Source organism: Pantherophis guttatus, chromosome 3 (genome assembly GCF_059756535.1).
Source record: "Pantherophis guttatus breed Tessera chromosome 3, ASM5975653v1, whole genome shotgun sequence".
NCBI lineage: Eukaryota > Metazoa > Chordata > Lepidosauria > Squamata > Colubridae > Pantherophis > Pantherophis guttatus.
Genome location: NC_142065.1, coordinates 38,706,132 through 38,734,109, shown reverse-complemented (window position 1 = coordinate 38,734,109; position 27,978 = coordinate 38,706,132). Strand labels below are relative to the sequence as shown.

The 27,978-nt window shown below is 34.6% G+C and overlaps 2 protein-coding genes across 6 annotated transcripts in view; both read left to right on the top strand.

Moving 5' to 3' along the window:
- SYCP1 (synaptonemal complex protein 1) overlaps positions 1 to 15,716 on the top strand; it is a 63,642-nt gene extending 47,926 nt beyond the window's left edge. For 3 of the 5 annotated variants that reach the window (XM_060689708.2, XM_060689706.2, XM_034415031.3), the window contains exons 27-33: positions 1,853 to 1,945; positions 2,312 to 2,386; positions 3,722 to 3,748; positions 4,222 to 4,368; positions 6,998 to 7,138; positions 14,591 to 14,677; positions 14,760 to 15,716. In XM_060689708.2, coding sequence (XP_060545691.2) covers positions 1,853 to 1,945; positions 2,312 to 2,386; positions 3,722 to 3,748; positions 4,222 to 4,368; positions 6,998 to 7,138; positions 14,591 to 14,677; positions 14,760 to 14,903 — 714 coding nt within the window. In that variant the 3' untranslated portion in view covers positions 14,904 to 15,716. The remainder of the gene's footprint in view (positions 1 to 1,852; positions 1,946 to 2,311; positions 2,387 to 3,721; positions 3,749 to 4,221; positions 4,369 to 6,997; positions 7,139 to 14,590; positions 14,678 to 14,759) is intronic. The other 2 variants (XM_087889342.1, XM_087889341.1) reach the window with 1 other exon arrangement.
- Positions 15,717 to 22,609: 6,893 nt separating this feature from the next.
- TSHB (thyroid stimulating hormone subunit beta) lies at positions 22,610 to 26,858 on the top strand. The gene is made up of 3 exons (XM_034414240.2): positions 22,610 to 22,700; positions 24,679 to 24,847; positions 26,530 to 26,858. The coding sequence occupies exons 2-3, from the start codon at positions 24,680 to 24,682 to the stop codon at positions 26,758 to 26,760; spliced, it is 399 nt and encodes a 132-aa protein (XP_034270131.2). The 5' UTR covers positions 22,610 to 22,700; position 24,679; the 3' UTR covers positions 26,761 to 26,858.
- The last annotated feature ends 1,120 nt before the right edge of the window (positions 26,859 to 27,978 follow it).

Below are 27,978 nucleotides of genomic sequence, written 5' to 3'. Positions count from 1 at the left end.
ATAAATACCTGGTAGGCAAATTTTTCCCCCCCTATTTTCCTCCCTAAAACTAAGCTGCGTCGTATACTCCGGTGCCTCTGATACTCCAAAAAATACGGTAAGCAAAGACCAGTGAGTAGTTACTATAAAGCAAAATGTTATTGCAGAAAATTGAGGGAAAGATGATATCTGAATAGTAAACATTAGCAATGATGAATAATTATATCTCAAATAGATTAAGCATTTTGAAGTCATTTTTCTTACTTTAATCATTGTTCTGACTATATGAAGAGAACCTTAGCATGTTTTCTGAGCCATCATCTTGAAAAGGAACACCTTTCCCCAATTGCCTTCCTGTTTGGGAAACTGAAGCATTGTTTTAGTATGGCACAATCTCTCCCACCTCATCTTTCATAATTCTTAAGCTGCTGTTCCTATGCACATATTCTTTGAAAATATTCTTATTAAACACATGGGTCTTTCTTCCATATATGTACTAAGTTTGTATATGTATATCTCAGAACATATATGGAAGAAAGACCCATGTATTTAATAGGGATATTTTCAAAGAATATGTCCGTAGGAACAGTAGCTTAAGAATGATGAAATATGAGGTGGGAAAGATTTGGGCAGGGCAGTTAAATCTCAAGTAATACAGCCAGTGGAGCTGTCTGGCTTGTTCTATTGCATTGGGAGAGGTGAAAATTGTTCAGATCTCGGTCTTTCTTTTTCTCTCTACACAGACATCATATAGACATACATGCATTCACAGACCCATATGTAACCTACATTAGTGTAGCTGCTGTCTCATTTCCAATGTGAGTCAAAATTGCCCTTCTTTATTTTTGCTTATGTACAGGTACCTGATAATTGGTCTTCCATATGTTTGATATTCCCATGTCCCAGCATAAAAAATTAGATGGAATATGCAGTTTCAGTGAGGTGGCCTCTGCCAGCCACAACAGTTTTAGCTATGAAGGCATATAGCTACTAACCAGAAACGTGATAGTGCATTTGCAGTAAGGTTACTATAGCAGAACGTTCACCCTGAAGGTTCTTTTTCCTTGCAACCTAGAATGTCCATACAGAAAGTATTCGCTGTCATAAGAACACCTTTGCCCAACTTAAACATGCCACAGGCTGGTGGTTTCCATTGTGAAAACATGTCTTCAACAAATGTTAAATATGTCACCTTCAAACCACAGCAACTAAACTATAAATGAACTTAAAGAGGAAACAAAGAGAAAATTTGCTCCTTGTGATCAGTAGGTAAAGAATTGCTAAAGAATCTGTATAACTGAAGTCATTTAACCAAGATGATTTATATTTGAATAGTCAAAACCGTATGACTTACAGAATTTACAGAAAGGTCCTTTGTTTCTAATAAGTTTTGATCAGTGATTAATAGAAGTGGCCTTATGAAAAGAGCACTGTTCAGAATGAAGAGAGCAGCAGAATGGCCTTGTCATTTCATTTTGCTATACAGAAGGGTCTTAAATGCATGTGCAGCACATTAACAGACACTACTTTTCTTGAAAAGAGACATCTGCTTGAGGCAGATTGACTTCAGTTCAGTACTTCTTACTGAAAAACAAAAGGGATATAATCTCCATAGTAAAAGTTGCTGGTTAAGATAAATCATGCTATAATGCTATAATGTACTTAATTGAAATAATATACAGCCATTTCCACTCCCTTAATAATTCTATCCAAATGCCATATTACTCTTAGTTCGGTTCTTAATGATATCTCACATTAGGAATACACACCATGGAGAAAATTTATGAGGTCTCTTAAGAGTTGATGATGATTTGATGGCACATAATCAGTATGGAATGGAATAATCCTTTTTTTAAATATCTGTTCTGTACAGCACCAATATGATAAAACAGTGGATGAGAAAGATACAGAATTAGAGTTTCATATGACAAAACTGCAAGAACTATCATCAGAAATAGAGTCTTTGGTAAGAATATCTTGTAAGTTATTTTCAGATTGATGTGTATTAGATGCAGGTGCTTTAACTTTCTATTTTTCTGAAGTATTTGCATGGCCATACTGGCTAGTATTTGGATGAAAGAACATTCAAAAAATTCAGAGTAAAACTGCAAGTTTAAAAACTTCCTGACAAATGATAACAACAAATTACTTAGGTGTTTTTGCTGTGAAAATTACATAGTGGTATGCATGTATTCACCAGAATTTGAGTAAAACTTTGTTTTTTAATAGTTTCTTTTTTCTGCTGTATTTACTCTTTATTCCTTTAAAAAAACTGATGAGTATTTCATAGGATCTGTCCCAACTTTATTTCTCGCATAATTGTTCTTCTCAGAAAAATGAACTTTCTTGTAAGAAAAGTGAAGTTTTTTCTCTTCAGGAGCAGCTTAAAAGAGAAATTAATGAGAAGGTATGTCTTCTGAATTTACAGTACAGATACACTGCTGTTCAAATAATAAATTCTTAATATTCTTCCATATAACTAGACACTAAAATATAAATCCTAATTTATATTAGCATAAAAGATGTAATCCAGCAGTAATATGTATATAATATCCATTTAAATAAACCCTTATCTGATTTTTAATTACAAACTAATTAAAAACAAATTACATACCTGAAGGAAAAGGTTAAGAAAAAGTAAACAGCTTTTATTCTTTTTAATAAAAAATAAACATGTTTGAGGGGTATTCTCTGAACTTGATTTTCTTGCAGATGTTTCATTACTGAAACTAGGTAATATCATCAGTGCTGCATTGATTATATTATCTAGTTTGGGTAATGAAACATCTGCAAAAAAACAACCAAGCTGTTGTGACTCCGACCTCCGAGCCCGTCTTATCGGAGGGAGAAGACTTCGAAAGTGAAGGAGAGGAGTTGGCAAGGCCTCCCTCTCCAGGACCCTCCTCTCTGGCAATGCCTCAGGTGTCCTCCGAAGGCCAAGAGATAGGCCAGGAGCCAGGCACTTCCGAGCAGCCACAGTTAGACAGCGACAGAGATGAGTCTTGGCTGGATCCCCGACAGCGTCGGAAAGATAAGTGTGCGCAGCAGAGAAAGAGGCGTGCCAGAGATTAAGCTGAGTCACTGGACCACACCCCACAGGGGATAAAAGGGGATGTGGTGGCCATTCAGGCCTTGTGACGGACAAAACTGAAAAGCTAGCAAGTCATACTGCATTTCTGGAACTTCGTTATATGCCCTCCTTGGATTTATTATGGACTGGACTTGACAATTCTTTGGCTTTGTGGATTTATTTTGATGTATCGGACGGAGGAGAAAAACCTCCCTTTGTGAGTAAAGTCTTTGGCAGGCAGTTACTGGGTTGCTGCCAATTCGTTATCTCAAAGGAATTCCTGACTGCTGGTTTTATTAACTCCTGGCTGACTGTTTGTGTGCGTGTGTGAGACGGGGACAGAACACAAGCTCAGAGCACCGAGGACCCCTCATTCCAACCCTGAGCTACAAATATTCTCCTTTATTGATAAAATATGTCTCTTTAACAGTACTTTTCTAATATGGTTACTAAACCAAACATTATTAAATATATTACGAAGCAATTTCCATTCAACTGAGCTAGAAAGTTAATGAGGCTTATTTATTTATTAAATTTTCATTTACTAGATTTTCAGCTGAGAGTAGATATTAAGGTTGCTTCTGAAATTAAATGACTTCTTAATCAAAAGACAAGTTACATATTATGAAAAAAATCCTTTTACTTGCTTTGTTTTCTTTTTTTTACCTTCAGGAGAATCTAGCCAGAGAAGTGAATCAGGTAAGGAGAGCATGCAGATCATGGCTTTAGAATTCTTTCCAACTCTTTCATAATAGTTTTGTTAAAGATCATGTGGCCAGAAGGGAGGGGGCTTTGAACATTTAGGGGGTTTTTTTGCTGATCACATTGCTATCTGGTCTGGCTCATTTTTTAATCTTATTCTAACTTGGCTGACTTCTTCCCTCCAAATCAAATTTAGTTTTGACCTGTTCAGCTTTCAAAGTATGATTGTTCAGTTTTCAGACATAGTTGTCCTGATAGACAGGTAAAGTCCAGAGTCCCTTAAGGTAATTTCTTTCCCACATTCTGTTTGGCTGGAAAAGAATAAAAAACAAAGTGACTTATTAGCTTTCCTTGTCAGAATTTCTTATACTTTGAAATAATTTTATCTTAGAAGTTAGATTAATTCAAGTTAGTTGAATTTATGGGTTTTTTTTATTCTTTTGTACTGTTCTTACTATATTTAATTTTAGAAACTACAGGCATCACTTGTAGAAATTCCTAAAGCTACTAGTTCAGATTCTCTGTCAGTTAACTCCCAAAAGAACATATGTCAACATTTTATACCTGTTAATGAGACCATAGAATATACAGAGAAGTCTTCGTGGACACCTGCCAAGGTTTGTTCCTTAACAAATTATTTTATTTCTCTTTCATTTATTTTAGGTTTACAAAGACAGTTATTGTGAAGCTGGTTTTCAAATATTAACTATTTGATTTTTAGAGAAAAATGTTTTTAAAATATTTTTTATTTTTATTAATTCAAGCCTTTTGGGTACATTAGAGTCATTAAGGTATCAGGCTAGAAATCAGGAGTCTGTGAAATCTACTTCTGCCTTAGACACAAAGCTAACTAAGTGACTTTGGAATAGTAACTCTTGCCTTAGGAAGGAAACAGCTGCATATATTAGTAAGAAAACAGAGGGACTAAAGAAGATCAACAAGAAAACAAATAAAAATGGGGGGTAGAATAGAATGCTTACATATGTATTTACATACAGTATAAATATAATCTCTAACATAAATGTTATCATTTTTAAAGAAAAGTATTATTGTAGTTGCCATAAACATTACACTGAAGTGAGATTTCAAGTGCGAATTCAAGAAAATGATATTTAATACAGGGATTAAGAAAAATAAATAAAAATTAAAAATATAGTTAAAAAACTAAGAAAACAAAAATGTGTTTGCAAGAAAAAGCATTTTAGCAACCCTCTCCCTTTTGTTATTTTTTCTTTTCAATGAGTATTAATGGGTACGCATTTTTTATTATTTTTAAACATCTGCAATTATTATTTATTTAGATTCTTTTAATTATGTTTAGATAGTTTTCTTCTTTTTCTTCAAAAAAATTGTGTCTTAATTTGCCTTGTGTTATATATTGTATATAAGGAAATAATTCCTGCTTAAGTGTGGTTAGACTTAGGTTACAAATATATACAATCAATCTTTCCATTGTCACATTTTCTCTGATTTTGGACTTTAAAATCTTGTATTGTCAGCAAGATTGTTTTCTTTTGCAATATTGTGTGTGCCAGATTCTTGCCGCTGTCAGCATGAATCTTAATAAATTGTGATGCTTTTTCATTTTGCTTTCGATGATCAATATTTGTGGTTTCTACTGAACATTTATTGTCAGACTTTTCTGAATGCTTTGGTATTTTTTTTCCCCAAAACATTTGAGTCTTTTTGCATGAGTGCTATATATGACAAAAAATTACATTTTCAATAATTATTGTATGATCTATCTAGGTTGGAAATTATTGCAAGAATTTTATACCATTTATAGAACATATACCAATTTTCTCTCATGTTGTGGCTAAGTGTAAATTTTACTATTTTTTCCCATAGTTCCACTCTTACCCTACTTCCCCTAAAATAAGATATCCCCTGATAATAAGCCCAATTGGGCTTTTTAGCGCATGCACTAAAATAACACCCCCCCCCCAGAAATAAGCCGTCGCCGAAAATATTTAAACACATTGCAGCCAGTCTCCGCCATTTCCTTTGGTTTCTTCCATGTGCCCAAAATAATAAGACCTCCCCAAAAATAAGGCCAAACACTTATTTCTGGGTTCAAAAAAAATATAAGACAGGGTCTTCTTTTCAGGGAAACACAGTATTTCTTTAAAAATAATTTTAGAGCATACCAATTTTCTCTCATGTTGTGGCTTAGTGTAAATTTTACTATTTTTTTCCATAATTCCACTGTTATTTCTTTACAAATTTACACTCATTTTATCATTTTTAATTTGTTTTGTCTTCATGTTTTATATCATATTGGTATATGTAATCATCTTTTTCTTATATTAATTATCCTTGAGAAAAAAATATTTGAAGATGATGATGATGCTAGTTGGGAAATTGTTGGACTTTCAAGGAATTTCAATTTTTTAAACAATTTTATTAAATTTCAAAAAAAGAGATAAAAATGCAAAATTACAACCAAAGAGAAAAGATGGAGAGTAGAATAACAAGGAAAGCTTTAAAAAGTAAAATTAAAAAAAGAAACATCACAAATAACAAAAAAGGATTACTTCCAACATTCTTCAATACAGATACAGATGTACAATAAAATGCACTTTAACAAAAAGAAAACAGATACAAAACTAAAAATATAATGATATATACTAAAAAATCACTTAATAATTGCAACAGTAGATATAATACCATAAGCAGTCTGAATTAAATATATAGCCCATACATACATCATATTATGAATTCCAAAAATAATCATAATATTACTAGATTACTAATTAAATAATATATGTGTGTTTTAATTAGTATAATTAAAGTTTTAATTATACTAATTAAATAGTATAATTTAATACTAATTAATTAGAAATTAAAAACCAATAAAATACTAATTAAGCACACACATACATACATAAATTATGTAGTATAATGTAATATGACCCTAGGTACTCCTCAAAGGGTTTAAGGAATAGTAATGCACATATTTGAACTTTTTTCCATGTGGTTCAGTCTTTCTGGGATTATTATTACTTTGACTCATTAGGATATTTCATATCCTCTCCCTAGAGTTCAAGTCCTCTGTTTATGCTCAAACAAAAATGTTAATGTGCTATTACCTTGTTGAATCATTTTAGATGCCTTCCGTCATAAACTATAACAAATTACATCAAGTGAGACATTTAACATTATGTTGCTTAAAAGGTTTTAAAAACCTTTTACGGTTTATCTGTTAAAAGCCATCATAACTTGTTTCTAATATTTTATTTTACATAGACATATACTGTAAAGACACCACCAAAATCTAAACTGCTAAGAGAAAGCACCAATTTAGTTTCAGAAGGAAGAAAAAAGAAAAGAAAAGTTATTTTGGAATTGGATTCTCGGTCAGACAGCTCTGAGAACACTGATCTCCTGGTATTAATTTAAAAATTACTCTGTCTTTTTATTGAAATGACTTGGAATATGTTCAAAAAGTAGAATTATTTTATTAATGATAAATAGTAATATTTAATGTAGTATCTTCAACTGTTGTGGTTATTCATGATTCTTATTTTTCTTATTTTTATATAAATAATATAAAATATTATTATATAAAATCCTTATTTTTACAGCAAGAGCAGGGCATTCCTCAGAACTTGATAAAAATTATGAAAAGAAAGTTATAAATGAAATGAAAATGTTTAAAAATTGTAAGTTTATAGGTATAGATGATATGACTGGAAAAATGTAAATATATAAGATGGTTGTTTGGGCTAGAGAATTTTTTGTTGACTCTCAACTTGCTTGTTAACTACTAAATAGTAAAATATTGCCAACATAGTAAGAAAGACTAGAAGGTACAAGCAACTTACTTCAGAGATTCCTTAGTAGCTTCTTTGCTTCTGGTTTGTTGAATTTTTCCAATTGATGGATTGACTTTAATGCTCCCGGTTCGGACCGGATTGCCCGATCCAGTAGCGATGACGGCAGGTGGTTCAGAGAACCGGTAGCAAAAATCCCTTCCCACCCCCCACGCCCAGCTGAGCTGCGCGATCATCAGGGGCTTTTTTTTTTACTTTGAAAAGCATTTTTTCTTCAGCTGAAAAAATGCTTTTAAAAGTGTAAAAAAAAAAAGCCTGTGACGATCAGGCAACTCAGCTGGGATCGTCAGAGTCTTTTAAAAGCATTTTTTCTACAACCTCTTCGGCCGAAGAGGTTGTAGAAAAATGCTTTTACAAGTTTAAAAAAAAATTGGTCACACCCACCCAGTCACATTACCCTACCACCACCAAGCCACGCCCACAGAACCGGTAGTAACAAATTTTACATTTCACCACTGCTTTATTGTAATTTTTTTTTGCAAACCCTATTACATTGTTTCAGAAGGGGGTGATGCATTAGCAATAGAATAGGGAATCATGATGAAAAATACAAAGACATGTAAGAGCAAAACAAAGAAATGATGTAGAAAGAGCTTGGGTTTGCAGAATAATGCCAAAGATGAACAACTTAAACTAGAAGACTTGCTATAGTGCAACAAGATAAGTAAATTCAATTTAAATTCTTATGCCTCTCTTAATAATCTGCAGTATTATTCAGGGAAAGTGAAGCACTTGTATCTCTTGAGGATGGGATACAATTTGAAGATGGGGAGGATATGAATATGTGAGAGTTGAAGTTTTTTGCCCTGGCCTAATATTGATTTGATGTATCATGTGAATTAAAAATACAAAACCTCTCAAGGAAAGTGACCTGGCAATATAGAGATGACAAAGATTGTAAAAACAAATCATTTTGAGACAGTTATTACATTACCATGACCTGAGTAGAAACTTTCCTTGCCCAAACAAAACTATGGTGCAGATTACTGCAAGTGAGATGAATGGGAGCAGATAAAATTCTTTTCACCCAGCTTCTTTGATGACATTAACCAAAGTGACCTAATGGACAATTAGTGGTTCTAATCTATTCTGGATATAAAACAAATATAACATTTAAATGCCCTTTCTTCTTGCAGGAAAGATAGAGATTAGGGGTGTGGGAGTAAGCAGAGGGAAAAAGGTTTAAATTATTCCTGAACAGGTTTTTAAATATATTGATATTCCCCTTTTCTAAAGGGGCAATATTCTATTTGAGGCAGAAGGAAACAATGGCAATTGGAAAAGTGCATCAAATATATTACTTTCCAAAAGAAGATAAGCTGGTATAAGGAATCAGATTCAAGGTCAGATCTAACTAAGCATGAATTCCTGGAACAAATAAGGGAGGGACAGCCAGACTGGAAATGAGAGGAGAAAAATATTTCCAATCCAACCTTTATCAACTTGTTCTTACCTGAACCAAAATAGATCTTTTATTTATTGGAAATAGTAAAGGGCTCATTAACAGCAGCTGCCATTTCCAATTAATCATTTAAAACTTTAATCCCAATAAATTATAAAAAGTGGCACATTAAATACTTAACTAAAGGTCAATGAGAAAATAGATCAGAAGACAAAATCAGGTTAATAAGGGAATTAAAAGGATTTAGCTCTTAATTGGTAGCTAAAGATGGAAAGTAAACAAGTATAATAGAAACTTTCCCAAAGGAAAAAAGTGAGGCAGTAGACATAAACAGGTGATACTGAGTTCTTTCTTAAAGATCTAATATTGCATATCAAAAAAATATTGAAGGCTATGATTGAAAATCTGTTGGGATAAGTGCTGCTTAAGTAGAAGGTAAATAAATACCATATTATACATGGATGATGTAGCCATTTATTTCTGAACACCTACTGAATGAAGAACTCTTAAAAGTCCTTTCATGCATGGTTCTGTAAAAAGAAATTGGATATTAATCACAAATTATTAAAATTACATTTTTTGCCAGAAAATCTGGTGAATAAATGGGCATCTAAGTATCTGGCAATGGCATTTCATTTTTATGGTAGTAAGAAAACATACAATATATTTTTTCCAATATGGTAGAGAACTGCAACTATAAATTGTCAATTCTTGAGATCCAAATGTTATAATTATATTGCAGCTGCCTTTAACAGATTTCAAGGAATGCACATATATTTTAGGTCCCTAATTGCTGAATTTTTAAGCTCAGAAATTCAGATGTGAAGATATAGAAACAAAAGACAAAAGAAACAAAAAACAAAAAAAACAGTTTTATGCAGGGGTGAAATGCTTCCGGTTCGGACCGGATCGCCTGATCCGGTAGCGATGGCGGCAGGTGGTTTGGAGAACCGGTAGCAAAAATCCCTGCGCCCCCCCCATACCCAGCTGAGCCGCGCAATCATCAGAGGCTGTTTTTTTTATTTTTAAAAGAATTTTTTCTACAACCTCTTCGGCCAAAAAAATGCTTTTAAAAGTTAAAAAAAAAAGCCTCTGATGATCACGCGGCTTTGTGTGTTTCAAAGCATTTTTTTTGGCAACCTCTTCAGTCGAAGAGGTTGCAAAAGGTTGTAGGAAAAAAAATGTCTTTAAAAGCCTCTGGCGATCCCAGCTGACTTGCCTGATCATCAGAGGCTTCTAAAAGCATTTTTTTCTGCAACCTCTTCAGCCCAAGAGGTTGTAGGAAAAAAAATGCCTTTAAAAGCCTCTGGCGATCCCAGCTGACTTGCCTGATCGTCAGAGGCTTCTAAAAACATTTTTTTCTGCAACCTCTTAAGGTTGTAGAAAAAATGCTTTTAAAAGAAAAAAATTGGCCACGCCCACCCAGTCACATTACCCCCACCAAGCCACGCCCACAGAACCGGTAGTAATAAATTTTAGATTTCACCCCTGGTTTTATGTCTTGATGCAGACATGATGAAAACACAGGCAAGAATATGGTTATTTTAAATTCAGACTTGAATCTGTGACCTCAAAAATGCTATTTAAAGTCATCCTATTTTCCTATGTAGCTAGCCCATTTCATTCCTGATGGTGATTTTCAATTTACATGGAATATAACATTACTGTTGAAATTAACACTCTTGGGTTTTCTCCTCCTAACCTATTCTCTTTCTTAGGGAAAAGTTTGTACAAAGGTGTAGTACTGATTCTAAACACTAGGCAGCAATGTGTTCTAACTAGTATGCCTAATTTCCCCTGAAAATTGGAAATTTTTAATATTGACAGCAGTTTACTCAAGCAGTTAGAAGTTCCAAAGTACAGAAAGCTTTTACATTGTTGTGTTTAAAATATTTTCCTTCCACGATTGCAGAGGAGAAATACAGGAAAATCCTACTGTGTTTCCCTGAAAATAAGATCCTGTCTTATATTTTTTTGAACCCTGAAATAAGCGCTTGGCCTTATTGCCATGCACTCAAAAGCCCAATTGGGCTTACTATCAGGGGATGTCTTATTTTGGGGGAAACAGGGTATAGTGATGTCTGTGTAAACTAAGCGAATTGGGACCGTTGAGCATTCCCTTTTTTAACTGCCTGTTATATAAAAAATGTGTGTATTAGTTTGATCTTCCTGATATTGTCAAGATTACCAGAGCACAAATGCTATTATAACGAATTATAATGCCTCAGTAACATGTAAAGTTGCTTCCTTTTAAGTTGCAATTTACAAAACTTTCCAGAAATTGATTAGGAATAAAAATTGTGTAAGCTGTGAAATAATGTTTGATATTTTATAAATTAAAGCTGACTTGATATTAAACACCTGATTACTTTTAGACATGTAGTACAGTATAACCATCATTACTGTCTATGTAGTTCAGTGTTCTTTTCTCTATAGTTGGCTAACCAAATACATGTATCTTTGTATCCTCTCCAGCAGGTCTTGGTGGAGACAGTAAATAACAAAAACTCCCAAAACTTGGAAATAATTTTCCAGATTTATGAAATAAATGATTAGCTCACACATACATGTATTATTATTATTATTATTATTATTATTATTATTATTATTATTATTATTATTATTATTAAATGTATTCATTAAACATGAAAATCAGTCAACTAGACATTAAAAATGTGTCACAAATACCATTGACTGATGCTAATGGCTGATAGGGGTTGCTGCCAGCATCCTAGTATCTTCTTAAAATATATGATGTTCCGAGTAGCACAGTTTTTTGCAGTTTTGCTGGTGTTATTGCAGGAAGCTGCAATTTCTTGATGTGTTTCGTAAAATTCTTGGGCATGATACCATATTATTACTACTACTACCACTACTACTACTACTACTAATAATAATAATAATTTTGCCATTTATCTTGACATGGGGCTACTCTAGGTGGCTCACAACCATAAAAAACATAAAAACAAAAAAGTTTAAACAAAGCAAAATTAAAATAGAATAATAAAATAACCAAGGAAAAAGAAAACAAATAAAATACATCAATATGATTAGTAAAAAAGAATGTGCATATTAGGAGCAGAGAACAGGGGAGGGGAGATGGCATCTGTTATCAATGTAGCAGCCACCTCCAGAGTTGAACTCTCCCTTTGGGTCCCTAAGCCAATTTGCAGAGCCAGGTATTTAGGCTCTTATGGAATGATAGGTTGGGGGCAGATCTTACACTGGAGAGCAGGATGTTCCAAAGCATGGGTGCTTGGAAGAAGTCAAGAATTCTTCTGGAAGAAGTCAAGACTTCTTTGACTGAAGGAATCTGCAGTAAGCCCTTTGTGCTGGCCCAGGTAGGATAGGCTAGACTTAACAGGACAATATGGTTCATATGTATCTTCCCCATACAAGTTTTTATTTATATTTTTGTATATCTTTTTGAAAGTTTTATATTTGGTTATCTAGAAAGTATTCAGATAAATTATCAAATTAATTTATTAGGGTTGCATGAAGCAGGTGTCTTCCATTAATGTCCATGCAAGAAGCTCAGGAACAGCTTTGCTGTAATCGTAGGAAGAAAATATGCCTCCTAAAATGCTGTACATAGCTCTGTTTCGTGTAGGATGCATTGGATTCTTCACTTCGAAATTATTTTTCCAATACCTAAGGATGGTCATTCACACTCATTGAATTAAGTGAAATGGAATCCATCTTTATGTAATAAAAGGATGGTCAACTGGGCATATTTTTTATTCTTCAGTGCCATAGGATTCCACTTAATGATTTGATACTTGATACTATGGTATCAAAATTCCCAATTAATTTATCTGGAGTTCCTTCCAGACTTTTTGTAAGCATTCAATGTTTTCCTCCAGACATTTCTACAACCTACATTATCGCCCTTTCTGTTCAACATTTATGTGAAGCCGCTGGGTGAGATCATCCGTGGCTTTGGGGTGGAGTTCGATCAGTACGCTGACGACACTCAGCTGTACATCTCCACCCCAGGCCACCCCAACGATGCCCTTGAAGTGATGTCCCAGTGCCTGGAGGCCGTGCGGGCCTGGATGGGGAGAAACAGGCTCCGACTCAACCCTTCCAAGACCGAGTGGCTGTGGCTTCCGGCGTCCCAATATAGCCAGCTGGTGCCATCGCTGGCTATTGGGGGCGAATCATTGGCCCCTACGGAGAGGGCTCGCAACTTAGGCGTCCTCCTGGATGCACGGCTGTCTTTAGAAGAGCATATGACGGCCGTGGCCAGGGGGGCTTTCTATCAGGTTCGCCTGATACGCGTCCCTTTCTGGATCGGGACTCCCTACGCACGGTCACTCAGGCACTCGTCACTTCCCGCCTGAACTACTGCAATGCTCTCTACATGGGGCTCCCCTTGGGGTGCACCCGGAGGCTGCAGTTGGTCCAGAATGAGGCCGCACAGGGGATTATGGGAGCAACGGGGCGCTCCCATGTGACACCTCTCCTGCGCGAGCTGCACTGGCTTCCTGTGGTCTTCCGGGTGCGCTTCAAGGTGTTGATGATTACCTTTAAAGTGCTCCATGGCTTAGGGCCAGGGTATTTGCGAGACCACCTTCTGCCGCCAATAGCCTCCCACCGGCTGGTTCGCTCGCACAGAGAGGGCCTCCTCAGGGTGCCGTCGGCCAGACAGTGCCGGCTGGCGACCCCCAGGGGGAGAGCCTTCTCTGTGGCGGCACCAGCCCTCTGGAATGACCTACCCCCTGAGATACGCACAATATCAGACCTCCGGACTTTTTGTTGGGCCCTAAAAACACACTTATTCCATCTAGCTGGGCTGGCTTGATCCCATCCTCTCAGTTTTAATTGATTCGGTTTTAATTTGGGTTGTTTTAAATTATTTGGGCCAAAATTATTTAATTGTTTTTAAATTGTTTTTTAAATTTTGTATACGATGTTTTATTTTGGCTGTGCACCGCCCTGAGTCCTGTGGGAGAAGGGCAGTATAGAAATAAAAATAAATAAATAAATAAATAAATAAATATATTTGTTCTCGATTTTAATGGTACTTGTTTACTTTTCTCATTTATAAATGTCATGCTGCCTAATTAGTCTGCTAAGACTTTATTAACTGATTCCACAGAATGAAATATTGTTTAGAAACTGCATTATACTGCTATATTCACTAACATTCTGACTTGTATATTCCAGGAATATTGGCATATGATTAAATTACTTTTGATTAGAGATTTAAGGGACTTATTCATTGTAATATATTTTTCATGTCCACATTTTATTTTCTATACACAGAAGCCCTACATTAATACTGTGAAAGCAAAAAAAAACAAAAAACAAACCCCAGGAGTCTCTTTCCCCCCCCATAGACTAATATAGTCTCTGTCTATAATGTTAACAGAAGCAACAAGGGCAATGGAGATTACTATGGAGGAGATGCCAAAGAATAGATTCCTGTCCTTCTATGAATTTAGATCACATTCTTTGTGAACTAAGAGGGAGAGAGAGAAAGAATACAACACCTTAAATTAGATATAATTTAGTTTTTGCATGATGTAATATATAATAAAACATGAAAGAAGGGATTCAGTAGATGCAAATATTTAATTTTAACTATTATTTTCCCCCAAGAGTATTGTAACAGAACAAGAAATGTTTAAAAAGCTGAATAAAGACTATTCAGAATCTTCTCATCTATGCATCAGGACACCAAAGCAGGTATTTTAGTAATTTCCTGGAAGCCAAATTTGATCTCAAAATGACTATTTATCAAATACTAAGTCAAGTATTTTATCTATAGATTCAAGCTCCATCTATTCTGAAAACTCCAGGATCTTCGATGAAACTTGCCACTGTAAAAAAGATGCGAGAGGCAGGATGGACTGCAATCTCCAAAATTGACAGAAGAATAAAAATGAAAGAAGCTGGAAAGCTCTTTATTTAAACCATTTTTTTTTTCGTTTTAGAAGAATTAATTGTTCAGTTAGATAATATATTTATATTCAAAGTTACGTTTCTATTAACATTGTGTGAAGCCTCAGTGGGCATATAGATTGACATGCCCTTTGAAATTGTTTTGCAATGTGGATTCCAATCCCTAATCCTAATCCCAATAAGAGCTAGACATGTTGAAGAGGCCACTGCTGTGTCTGTATTGTTTTGCAACATACTGTATTTCTAATGATATTTGCAGTGAAGCCCATCTCATTGCCTCTGGTGATCAGAGTCAATATTGCTCTGCAAAGCAGCTCTGCTTCACACATGTCTACTTTCTATATTTTGTTTCAATAACATTCATTTTTACAGTAATGTATCCCAATTCTTTTGAAAATAGTTTATATGTTGAACACATCTCTTAAAAGCTCATCTTATAGAGCAACCCATTTCCTGTAGCTACAGTTGTGGGAAGTATACACATCCCTCCCTTAAGGATTTCATCTATGTAAGAACAATAATTAGTAAGCAGAAGTAATAACCAATACTTCCTCATAGAAAAACGAAGCAAGATTTCTTCCCTTAACCCTTTGTTAGCCTTCCCAGGTGGAAATTCTACAGGTGGAAATTACCGTAAGCAAATATGAATGTTAACATTATTAATATTGAAAATATAGTTTAAAGAATTAAATTTTCATGTTATTTACATAAGTACTGTACTATCAATTAAACAATCTCAAACTGAGAAGTTTTTTGAAGTGGGAAGCAAAATATTATTGTTATTGGAAATGCATTGTGGTAATAAAATTATTTTATTTTCTGACACTGAGTTAAGTCATATTCCTAATTAGCACAAGGATTTAAATGTCTTATTAGCCACATCCAAAAACACAGTCCTTTATAGCCTTCCTAGTGATGTTTTCATAAATTATGATTAAGATTCAAGTGGGTTTTTTTCTAGGAAAATAAATCAATCTAAATTGCTTAGGTTGTATTAAAGGGTAATAAGTGATAATTTTGAAGCTCATCATCTTCATACCACATCATGCTAAGATTAAATTAAATTCTTGATACATCTTGATGCAGACTAGCACTGATGATGTTACCTCATTTGGGTGATGAAACATCTGCAAGAATTCAAAGAAGCTCAGAGACCACCAAGGACCCCTCATATTAACCCTGAGCTACAAATATTCTCCTTTATTAGTGATGCATTTTCATTGTCATCACATAATTTTGGGACCTGTCTCTTCATTTTTGGACAATTAAAAACATTCTGATACTATCAATGTGACTTCTGAAGCAGCATTAATGTTCACTGTTAAAGATTTAAGCAAACTACACCACTGGGAAAATAGTATAGATACAAATAAGAATTACAGTCTTTATTCAGTAAAGCATTTTAAATCCAGAATATCCATAGTGAATAATCAATATTCATGATAGATTACAAAAAGTCAAAACAACAAAAATATTAGTGTAAAAAGAAACTTTTATTTGAATACAACTGTTGTCCATGTTTTCCACTTCTCCCAATACAACAACTAAATTCATCCTGAGGTTTTCCAAAGTCAGGTAGCCAGCACTGTTTTAAAGTGAAAATATAAATGAGTTTTGTACATAAGATTAGTATCAAATGTTAAAGGAGCATCTTAATGACCCAAAGATGATAAATATTAGGAGCAAAGGAAAGGAATATAAATTTGAATTGATTGATCAGGGTTAAAACAAATACTACATTCTGGGAATCCTTTCTGGATTTTTAATTGATACAGGACAGAAATTGTAATGACATTTGGATTTGTGAATGGATTAAGTTTGAGATGCAGAAAGAAGTGATTTTTATAATGTAATATCAAGTTGAGCCTGGATAGCTCAACAGACTAAAAGCCTGTTATTAACATTCAGCTGTCTGCAATTATTGCAAGTTCGAATCTCCCCAGGCTCAAGGTTGACTCAGCCTTCCATCCTTTCTAAGCTAGGTAAATTGAGGACCCAGTTTGTGGGGGCAATAAGCTGACTTTGTATAAAATATACAAAAGTATGAAGGCTATTGCTTAACGCATTGTAAGCCGCCCTGAGTCTCCAGAGAAGGGCGGCATATAAATCTAATTTTAAAAAAAAAGGGGGGGGGGCAGAGAAATAGTAAGTTGCTTGTACTTGTATGGAAGTCACTTTAACTTTTGTCTTTTTTCCCTTTTTTCTGCATTTTTAATCTCTATTTTGCCTCTCTTTTCAGTTTGTTTTATTTTTTTACTATTAAAATCTTTAATATCTATTTTTCAAAAAAGAAAAATCAATACATTAAAATACTGATAATGAAATCATTCTTTAGCTAAAAAGAATATTTGATTTAAAATACATTCAATTAGTTCAATGAAGTAATAGGTCAATGCTACTTAATTTTAAAACTCAACAAATGGCCTCAATTTTTGAATGTTGAATTTTCTTTCAGTCTTAACATTAAAGTTAGTTTACATAATATACATATTGTTTAAAATACATATTTTGATCTCTTACATTTTCATATATATTGTTTTTGCACTGTGCCTATACGGTGAAAGCCGTGAGTCTCAAAGCTTGTCTTGGAAGTCTTCTGGATGTTCACATCTTGGTCTCAGCCCCTGCTTTGAGTTAGTGGCTTGGTAGTTTTTACTGCCACTATCTAACTTTTGGGGAGCATCTGGCTTATGTTGCCTTCTTGGAAGTAAAAAGCAGGAGTGGGAACTTCTTTTCCTAATATGGCTTCTAATTGTAGTTTAAAGTTGTATGACTAAGGGTTTCCTTCCTTCCTTTCAGAAACAGACCTATCCTCACTAGGAAGAAGGGAGGGAGGGAAATTTTAATTCAGACTTTTCCTGTTGTGCTTATCTGCTACAAATTAAAAAACTAAAACAAAATAGAACCAAAGTCAACTTAATATTTCAGAATTCCAGATTGTATATAAACAGTATAATTCATGAGTATCAATTTCCTCACTTGTACTGGAACATAAAAAACAAGATAGCACAGCATATAACTCAAAGATTTAACTTAGCATTCCTCACTAAATGTTCTTATGTTTCCAGAGATATCCGTTTTCTAAAACATTTAATTATTTGTTTTAAATAGCCATCTATCTCAAATACATGTCTGGATGGCTAATAGAAGGAAAACTCACAAGAACAGCAATTAGCACAAATTTTGTTGCTTGCCATCAGTTTCTATAATCTTACAATTTGGTACTGACCAGAGTGCTGATCTAACTTCCTCTTCTATTACTAGAGCTTGTAGGTAGGAATATCTTCTCAGATATCTTAGAGGTTGACATCTATAATATTTAAGTACACCCTTCCAATTTTTCTTTGATCTTTGAATAAATTATTGTCTGTCCATTGGTGTCCTTTAGCATACCAATTTGAGATTGGTAGATTAGAATGTTCTGATTCCTTTGAAAGATTTTCCTCCCCCCCCAAGTCCATTTCTATCTTGAATTTGTTGAAATACCACCTTTTACCAGGGTCTCTATTGCTCTTTGTTGAGTGCCTTCCTAATATTTTGTCTTTCTGACACAGTTTATAAACAGAAAGTTTAGTTTCGTCATCTTTGGCAATCTCTTTCAACATTCATCCTTAGCAACTTAAATTCATTCTATAGTTCCACTCTTCACACACATGAATACCAGTCAAGTGCTTGTGCTATCCCATCAAGATTCATCCCCTCCAAGATGCATAAATGTACACTTGCATTTCAAAAAATGTATGCAAGTGATGGCTTTGTAAAATATGTAAACCAAAGCACTGAAATCCTACAGTGAATGTCTGGCCCTGCTTTCTACACTCAGATTGGTGTGTTCTGGGAGGTATCTGTAACAGTAATTCATCAAATTATTTGCATAGTTACATATTCATCATTGTAATATTGCTTTTGTTTTTGCTTCTATCACGGGCACCTGTGATGGTCAGAATCAGAACTCAGTAGCAAATAGGAACCAAGGCCACATGGAAGGTATGATTCCCCAATTTCTAACAATCAGAGTTGGAAGGGACCTTGGAAGTCTAGTCCAACCCCTTGCTCAGGAAACCTGCTGTCCCACTGCTCAGCAAACCCTATACCATTTCTAGTTTCACTTTAGAAAATTTCCAATAAACTGGACAAAGGCAGAATTTATATATGTGACTGGAATAATAAAGGAAATGTCTGAAAGATTATGATAATTAACACATTATTTATAGTAATTTTTAAATCTAAATCGATTTTATGCAATGCAGTGCTGAACTTCCATATTAAATAATTATGTAATTTTGCAGCTAATCTTGGAAAATTTCAATTAATTGTAGGTGTTTAAAAACCTGTAAAGAATATCTGAAATTTTACCTCTGCAGAACAAGCAACAAGTATAATAATTTCTATTCTTATGTCAATGCTAATGGTAGATAAACCCAGAGTTCTTTGGCAGCTGGTTTTTTTAAAATCTGCTTTTAAGACATTCTAGGTAAGATTCTGCTTCCTGTCAACTTACTGGATTTACATCCACTTAACACATGATACAATAGATATGTTTCCCACTTCCTACTCAAATCTAATTCTTTACAGGAAGCAAAAGCATAACTGCTTATTTTTTCAGTAATAACCTTACATTTATGCAACATTTGTGACATCTTTAAATTGCCTGATTTTTTAATATTAATCTTTTGCATTTTCTGTAGCACTATTTATCACTGGAGCACATCTAGTGCTTGTTATTTCAATTGGATGGGATTACTCATTCGATAGCAATATAGAAATGGTAACTTCCATTTCATGAAAGTGTAAATGATTGATGTCAGTGAGTAGTTGTTTTGGTTAAAAGAAAGGTTAAAACTGAATGATTCATACTTAAATGGCAAGAACCAGATGTCATTGGTTGGCACTTTCAGTTTTTAGTGGAGAAGTCATTAATTTAATAGTCAGCATTAAATAGATTTGAATTAGGTTTGTCATATTATGCTATGGTTTATTGATTAAACCACAATGGGCTGCATACATAGGACATGGTTTATGTACCATAATGCCTAGGCCCATACAATACCCTTAAGTTAAAACCAAATAAAACCAAAACCATTGTAATTTAGTGCAGTGTATGAATCCAGACATAGCACGATTAAATATAAAATTATTGATCACATTGATGTTGGTACTGGACAAAACTTTTCTAGGAAGAGAATTCTGAGAATATCTGGAACAAACCAAAATTACATATATAGAAATTTAGTGTCACAGTCATGGATAATGTTGCTATATATTGGAATCTTGCTTGTTTGTGCTAACCATGAGAGTTCATCTGTCAGAAAATAAAATCATTTAGTACAGAAAACTAGAAATTTTCAACTGAGGTGGTATGAGTGGTATTAAATGCCACGTAAATAATAGTTTCTCATTATGAATATTTAATTTTATAAAGTTCAAATATTTTCTACAAGAACTTTGGATAATCAAAGTGGAAGTATACCTGACTTCTTTTAGTACAACTTAACTTTGCAAATTATTTTGGAATAAATGCTAATGGAAATAAATAAGAAAATGTGTACAATACTGACACTTAAAAAAGATAAAAAATTATAATCTCCATTATTAAACTAGTCAGTATTCCTAGATACCATACACATTTCCAGAAATCAGCCTAATAATAGTCTATAATTATGCTGCAAAATAAAGCAGGAGGATGATTTTATAATTATATTTTAGTGTCCCTCAGTTATTACATGTAATCTTAATGAGTGTTCTATTAAACTAAATAGAAGGGTTGACCAATATTTACTAAGACTCTTCCTCCCTTCTCATACTTTATCCATTTCCTTTGTATTAAATTTCTGAGTTTATGTAATTGTAATAGTCACATTCCTCATAGCATGCTTGCTATGCAATCAACAAGGAATGATAAGAAATAAATTAGTGCTAGTCATAGACATTCAATCTACTTTTCTCATGTAGGCAAATTTTCTCATTAAAAATCTATTAAAGGCTCTAAAAGTTATGGCCTGAAGAATGTAATAACTCCAATTCCGCGTGATCAGATGAACTTAACTGTTTCGCTAAATAAAATTAGGTGAAGAAAATTATTATTTTTTTAGTTATGTTCATTGTGTATCAGAATTTTGACTACATTATTCCATATACATCCCTCACTGAAAGTAACTTCACTACACTGGAGATGATGTCTGTACAAGAGTTTATGGGCACTTCCCCAGGGCAATGTTTCCATTTTCCAATCGGGTGAAATCTAAAGTTTGTTACTACCGGTTCTGTGGGCATGGCTTGGTGGGGGGGGGTTAATGTGATTGGGTGGGCGTGGCCAACTTTTTTTTTACTTTTAAAAGCATTTTTTCTACAACCTTAAGAGGTTGCAGGAAAAAAATGCTTTGAAAAGCCTCTGACGATCTTGGTTGAGCCGCGCAACCATCAGAGGCTTTTTTAAAAAAACTTTTAAAAGCATTTTTTCGACCGAAGAGGTTGTAGAAAAAATGCCTTTAAAAGTAAAAAAAAACAGTCTGATGATCGCATGGCTCAGTTGGGCATGGGGGGGGCGCAGGGATTTTTGCTACCGGTTCTCCGAATCACCCGCCGCCATCGCTACCAGATCGGGCGATCCGGTCTGAACCCGGAGCATTTCACCCCTGTTTCCAATCCTTAAGCAGTCTGAAAATTCCTACCTATATTCTTCCTTTATGTTAACCAAGGAATACTGAGAACTTAGTGTGCTAATCAAACTGTCCCTTCACTTGACCAATAGAAACCTAGAATTAGTGTTATTTGTTTTACAGTATGTCCTGTCCAAGCTTCTTAGACTTCATGAACTGGGACTTATTGTAGAGCCTTTTAATACTTGAGTAACCCAAATCTCATCATTAATTCCACACAAAAGGAAAAGAAATACTTAAAAATCCAGCAGTTTGCTACCCTGCTTGCTCTTCTGCACTGTTTCCATCTGGGGGTTTTCACCTCTGCTGAAGCAAGCCAGCATTAAAAGACCTGCCAGATGGATGGGTGAGCAAAAATGAGAAATAGACTTCCCCAACTTTCAGAACGTCACCCATGTAAAAATACAGATGACCTTCTTTTGCAATTTGGCTTGCACCACAGCTGAGCCAAGAATAAATCAACTGCCAACCTCAACTGATGTTAAATCCCAGAATTCCAGAGTGGCTTTTGACTTGGCAGAATTCTGCAGTTAATCAGCCAAGTTGTGTAAGCTCAGCTGTACAATGAAGTATTAATAAAGGAGGATATTTGTAGCTCAGGGTTGACATGAGAGGTTCTTGGTGCTCTCTGAGCTTGCTTGTTTTCTTGCAGACGTTTCATTATTCAAACTAGGTAACATCAGTGCTAGTACAATAAAGTCTTTGCATGAAAGTTGGGCATGGCAAATGACTTCAATCCCAGTACTAGCATGTACATAGACTCAGAAATATGTATTTCTGTTTTATGGAGAATAAAAAATTAATTTTAAAGTAATTAATATTAACTACAATTCAGTTGCCAGGCAGAGATATTTTAACTCCAGTTCTTTCAATTCCATTTCCTTGGAATGAATCCTGTATGACTCCTGCAGTAGATATTACTGAGATTAGAAGGAGCAATTAATGCAATTATATAAACAGTAGATTAGCCAGGAATTAACCTGGAAAATATAAAATGCGCCCAGCGTCTGAACTGTGCATTTTCTCAGAAGCAAACTCAAAGACACATAGGGTGACTGCATGAAAAAAAGATTGTGCAGACAAGAGACTGATTCTCCTTTCTGAGGTGTTCCGAGGTGTTCTGAGTTTGGACAGCCCAGCAGAGATAGGTATGTATCCCTAGCTTTATGTGCCTCTGTACGTGTGAATCTGGAAAAAATTACTGTATATTTGTGGACTGGAACATGTAGTGTTCAACAATACAAACTTACAATACATACTGCTTTGTTTTTGAGGTGCCACAAGATAGGTGTATTTTGGCTGTAAAATAACATGATTATCCTTCAGAAATATTTTCCTAAGCAGGATTCTGTTTGTTGTGAGGGAAGATTTTTAACAAAAAGTATTTTCTATACTATCAGTTCTTCTTGATTTACGTCATTCTTCAGCATTTGATCTGTCATTAATCAAGCTTTTTTCTCTGTCAGTGGCTTTACCAGTTTCCAAATTCTGGATATAATGTTTGAATGAAGCAGAATGTATGTGGAAAGTATAACGGCACAGAAAATATAATCAAAATCTGAAACCATTTCAGTACATTTGAACAATGAGATGAAATTCAATATAAATGAATATGAATGGCTGCATTTAGGAACTAGATATACTGTATGTGGCATAAATATTGGTCACATTGAATAAACAATTGCCTGCATGAGCTTGATATCATTTGGCAACAATTGGGGTATATATGTGCTTGTGAAGCTGAAATTAGAGCACTAATTATTCAGATGTCACACATTAAGAACATTGACAAATTAAAAAATGTTCACCAGAAATCAGCTTAGTAGGAAATCAAACATCACCTGTTGCAAGGAACATTTTTCTTTAAAAATATTAGAGATAGAATAGAAAGAATAACAGAATAGAGAGAAGAATAAGAGAAGAAAATATTGCTGACTTCCAATATTGGAAGTGGTGGAAAAGAGTTGGGACAGATTCTTCACTTTTTGTTTGGCCCATTACTAGTCTGAGCCACTCAGCACTTCCTGATTACAGAATCTGATGACATCATCCTGCTCCCACTTCCAACCCATTGCATACTGCATCCATGTTTTCCAACTCTAATTCAAAATTGCTGTTTTTAAAGCTGATGGTTTCCAATGCTTCATTCTGTCCTAGCAGTAGGCTGCCATGCCTGACATTATTACCCCTCCCTCCAATGGCTGGTTGCTGCCTGTACTGGTATATTTTGATGGGTTGTCAAGCTGCTATTTTCTCCACAATTTAAAAAATAGTGTTGCATTTGATTCAATGGCCTGTTAAATCAATGCACTGTCTCAACCCTAGAAGCCCATGTTCCATTAAAATCTTATATATCCCGGTGGGCACCTTTTTGATTTCTGCCCAAGCTGAATGAAATATACTTCGCTTACTTTCCCATTCCATGCAAAACTTCCGTCCCCTTTCCTTTGTTTTAAATATGTATTTGTTCCTTTAAATATGTATCAGTTCTTCCTTGTTAGCAAAGTTTCTATGGAGTTAGAGAGGAAGGTAAGAACTACAATGCAGATCTGTTTTCATGTTTGATTATTATGCAGTAGTGTCAAAGCAACAATGTTACAGCACCAGTAATATTACAACAAGGGGGAAGAAGTAAAAAATAGGTCTGCTTTTGGGTAAAAAAAATTGTGTGTGTGTGTGAAAGCATCCATGTGTGCAAATATCTGAGAATATGGAAATGCTCTAATTATTGGCTGTGAATATTTTGCATATATCCATTTTCAGACCTAGTTACATTATTTTGAGTCTTAGAAGTACAGAATCCTAGTGATAAAATCAAGATGAAAAAGGAAGACAACCGTAATGTGGAGACTGCCTTTATATTCATATTAGAGGAAGCTAGAAAGCCACCTAGGGGGGAAAAAAAACCCTGGTATATTTCTCATCTATGCACTGTATAGTGCTTAAGTAGGGAATTATCTCAATGTGCCTTCCTCCAATTTAGCAGGAAATTAATTGCTCCTGATTTCTAGTAATATGGAAATGGGGGAATAGAGACAGGATATAATGCGTGCTGACAGGACCTGATTTCTGTTCCTGTTAGACCTATCCTAGTGATATTTTGTTTTGATTTACCTTTATATCCAGCATGAATCCTGTCCTTTCCATCTCTCTGCCCCTAGTCTTTGCCTTGACTTTGGGGCAAAGTCTGGCTCTTTGTATCCCTGTTGACTATGTCATCCATGTGGAGAAGAGAGAATGTGGCTACTGCTTAGCTATCAACACCACCATCTGTGAAGGATTCTGCATGACTTGGGTAAGTGGATATGGCCTTGTAAGATACTTATGAGTCTCTCCTTATAATCCTTCTTGAGCATATATCTGAGCATGAATATTTGGGGTTTGGGGCTGATTGGGACCACAGTAGATGAAGTGTTAACGGAATATGAATGGAATCATGTTCTGTACTTTAGAAATCCTGAACTGGTTTTTTCATATTCCATTTATTTAGGCTAACACCCGAGTTCTATGGATTTCCCACCTGCAAATGGCTGTATGTGACCTATTGGCATTTGTTTTATGCCTCTCCCATTAATGACATTTGATTTTTTTTCTGCATTTTAAAAAAATTTTTGGGGAAAGGTGACATACTAAATTGGGTGTCTTAAGAATTTGCACTCACGTGTAGAATGCAATCCTAGACATGACACACAAAGCTGGCCACTGACAGTTTTTCACTCCTGTTTTAAGAGGATAAATAGTGGGAAGAAATTTATAAGAATATTTTTTAATAAATTATCTTCTATAATAAGAGAAGATAATTTGAAATTTCTTTTAATATTACATTCCCCTTCAAGGATGATTATTCCTTATTTTCTCAAGTTGTGTCTAAAAAAGTGGTTAATATGCAGAATACATGCAGGATTTCAATCTTTCCAGATGTTTAAGCTACTATTAAACAATTGTGCTCTTTTTAATATATTATTGACCTTCTCCAACACTTCCAAAATTCCTTCCTCCCTTCCTCTGGGAGACAGACTACATCAAAAGCCATTCCTTCTTATCCTAATTAATTAGGACATTAGTTTGCAAATTGTAGAAACACTAGAACAAACAGATTCTTCCAATAAAAAAAATTCAAAACGTATGTTTGAGTAACTGATTATCTCTGATAGTTGCTATCTGTCCAATGAGGTCCAGCACAGTAAATGCACTTCAGGTCTGTTTGATAAAGTAATGTAATCTATCTAGAAGAAAGTCTTAGCACTTGTCCTCTGAAACAGCATGCCCCTCCAGAGGTCTGTATGAATTCCTGTTGGAAAATGTTCAGAAAGTCACTGAAAATGTAACTTTTTCCCCAGGCCATGCTGTAAATTGATGATTGAGCCTCTTTAGGATATTTTACTGTTATGATCTGCTTCATTTTTAAATTGTTCTTACTTTTTAAAAATAGTAAGCAACAATGAGTAATTAAGTAACATTGACTAAATAACTTAATTGATGGTTCTGTAGTAGAATCCCTTGAAATTTAGATTTTTGAGAGAAGTCTAATTAAAAAACTTGATATTTGATTTCCTTTTACAGCCCATTTGTGCTCAATCACATTGGTCTGACAGTCAATTCTCCACAGTTTCTGCAGTTGATCTTCCTAAGTCTTCTCCAAAGATGAACTTGGACTTTTTGCACACAGAGTAGGTGCTACCTCTGAGCAACTGTCCTTCCAAAAAAAGTGCCCATCCTAAGCACATTCTTTTCTAATAGCTCAAACAGTTCATAATCTTTTTATACAGGATCAGTTTTAACTGTTTTCTCATTTCAGTAAGATTGCTGTTGCTTGATTTTTAGTTTGAAAAGCTCCCATAATGATGAAAGGATCCTTCTAATTTCAGTTGCATAGTGATTAGGAAGAGCAAGTGGAGAGCAGAATCCAACTTTATCAGGCTAATTTTAAACAAAGCCTATTAGGAAGGCAGAATAACCATTGGCATTTTGTTACAGGACAGTAATGTTAAGAAGCTACTGCTCCGGAGGCAAAGTGCCCTTTCCCAGGATGTGTGTACATACAAGGAACTGGTGTACAGGACCGTGATGATACCTGGCTGTCAACACCATGCTGTCTCTTACTATTCCTATCCTGTGGCAGTGAGTTGCAAATGTGGGAAATGCAACACTGATTACAGTGACTGTGTGCAGGAGGCAAGTAGTGCTGGTTATTGTGCAATGTTCTAGAAGCTACATAACTCTTGAGGTCTCGGTTCTCTGTATCTTTCACGCACAGCAACAGCTAAAGAGCAGCAACAGCTAAAATAAATAAGTTGGATAGCATATCCATGAGTTTGATCTGTCCATTTATTCAAAGACAGAACAGTAAAATATAATAGGCTGCTCATTTTTGTGACTTTCATTTTTCTGAGGTTTCACAGCAAAAAAAGTGTCAAGAATAAAAACAACCCCTTTTTCCTTACCAGAGTCAGAGCAAAGACTCCATGGAATGAAATCTTAAGTTCTGCTTTCTGACTGAAAAAGCTAAAGTTAAACTTTTCCTACTCTGTCTATCTTCAGCGACCAAGAACTTAACATTTAAATAAAATTTTAAAATAAAGTACACTAAAATCTTTAAAGAAAAAAAAATCCTGTCCATTTGAAATGTAATCTTGCATGCTGCAGAAAGCTTCAGTGCAATCCTCAGAAGAGCAAAATGCATATACATAGATTGTTGTTTCACTGGTTTGAACATTTTTATTGTAGTAGATTAAATGCAGGGACATAACAGTGTTTGTATTATCCTTGATGCAAGGCACATAATGTCCTGAAATCTACATATAGTTCTTTAGAAAGAATGACACCCCCATAGTCTTCCGCTTTCTCAGACAAGCTCAGTGATAATGTACAAATATAATAATGATCTATAACATCTAGAATGTAAAGCCTGTTAAGAAAAAAATGCTTAGCAGTTTATTGTACAATCAACAATATAAATAGACAGGAAACATTTTCAGCTTCCAATTAAGTTACACTTTGTTCTTTTTTTATAGTAATTTTATTAAATATTATAATTAAAAAGATAAACACTAATACAAATTAAAAAAAGAAAATGAATAGAAAAATAGAAAAGAAACAAAAGAAACAATTTCCTCCTTCATCACAAATATAAGCATTTTTTGTAACTTATTACCTTCTCTTAAAATGAAATAAGTGATCTCTTCTTCCAGTATCTCATCTCTTATCTATATACAAATTCTTAAAACTTCATCTTTCCATCCTGATCAACAAGTCCATTAAGGGTTACCCAAGATAACATATCTGTTTTTAAACTTGATGAAATAAATCAGCTCTATATTCCTTCCTTTTACTTTCAACAAACTTGCTCTTTAATCCATTCAGAGTGTTCTAGAACTTGAGTTCATTTTTTCTTGCCCATCTCACAAAAAGTCTTCAAACTATAAC

What these genes read in the sequence shown, in the direction of transcription:
- TSHB (XM_034414240.2), top strand. Translation starts at nt 24,680, where the DNA reads ATGAATCCTGTCCTTTCCATCTCTCTGCCCCTAGTCTTTGCCTTGACT. An exon ending in AAGGATTCTGCATGACTTGG is followed by an intron (nt 24,848 to 26,529) that starts GTAAGTGGATAT and finishes ATTTTGTTACAG; the next exon opens with GACAGTAATGTTAAGAAGCT.